This window comes from Myotis brandtii, unplaced genomic scaffold, assembly GCF_000412655.1.
Source record: "Myotis brandtii unplaced genomic scaffold, ASM41265v1 scaffold18, whole genome shotgun sequence".
Classification (NCBI taxonomy): Eukaryota; Metazoa; Chordata; class Mammalia; order Chiroptera; family Vespertilionidae; genus Myotis; species Myotis brandtii.
The window spans coordinates 8,333,974-8,334,273 of NW_005356674.1; the positions used below are offsets into that span (position 1 = coordinate 8,333,974).

The window sequence follows — 300 nt, forward strand, 5'->3', positions numbered from 1 at the left end:
GGGCAGGCGCCTCAGACAAGAAGTCCAGGTGACCCCACTTCCAGTCCCCCTCCGCGCCTCGCCTTCCCCCCAAAACTGAGTTTCAGCCGCCCCTCAGGCCTTCTCCACTCACCATGATGGCGGCAGCGAGCAGTTCCGCTGACAGGGCTCGAGGACGAGGAGCAGAGGCTGCACCTCCGGCACCACGCGTGGGTCTGCTGTTAGGTCCGCTGGTGCCCGCTGCCCGGCCTCGACTGGACAGCGGAGAAAAGCCCGAGAAGAAAGTAAAGTCAGAGGTGGAGGCAGCGAGGCTCCCGAGTC

General features: G+C 65.3%; 1 protein-coding gene across 1 annotated transcript in view; it reads right to left on the reverse strand.

The window, feature by feature from the left end:
- The window catches only part of DAZL (deleted in azoospermia-like), a 16,514-nt gene extending 16,274 nt beyond the window's left edge, over positions 1-240 (reverse strand). Inside the window, exon 1 of the mRNA XM_014537602.1 lies at positions 113-240. Coding sequence (XP_014393088.1) covers positions 113-115 — 3 coding nt within the window. The 5' untranslated portion in view covers positions 116-240. The remainder of the gene's footprint in view (positions 1-112) is intronic.
- Positions 241-300: the final 60 nt, after the last annotated feature.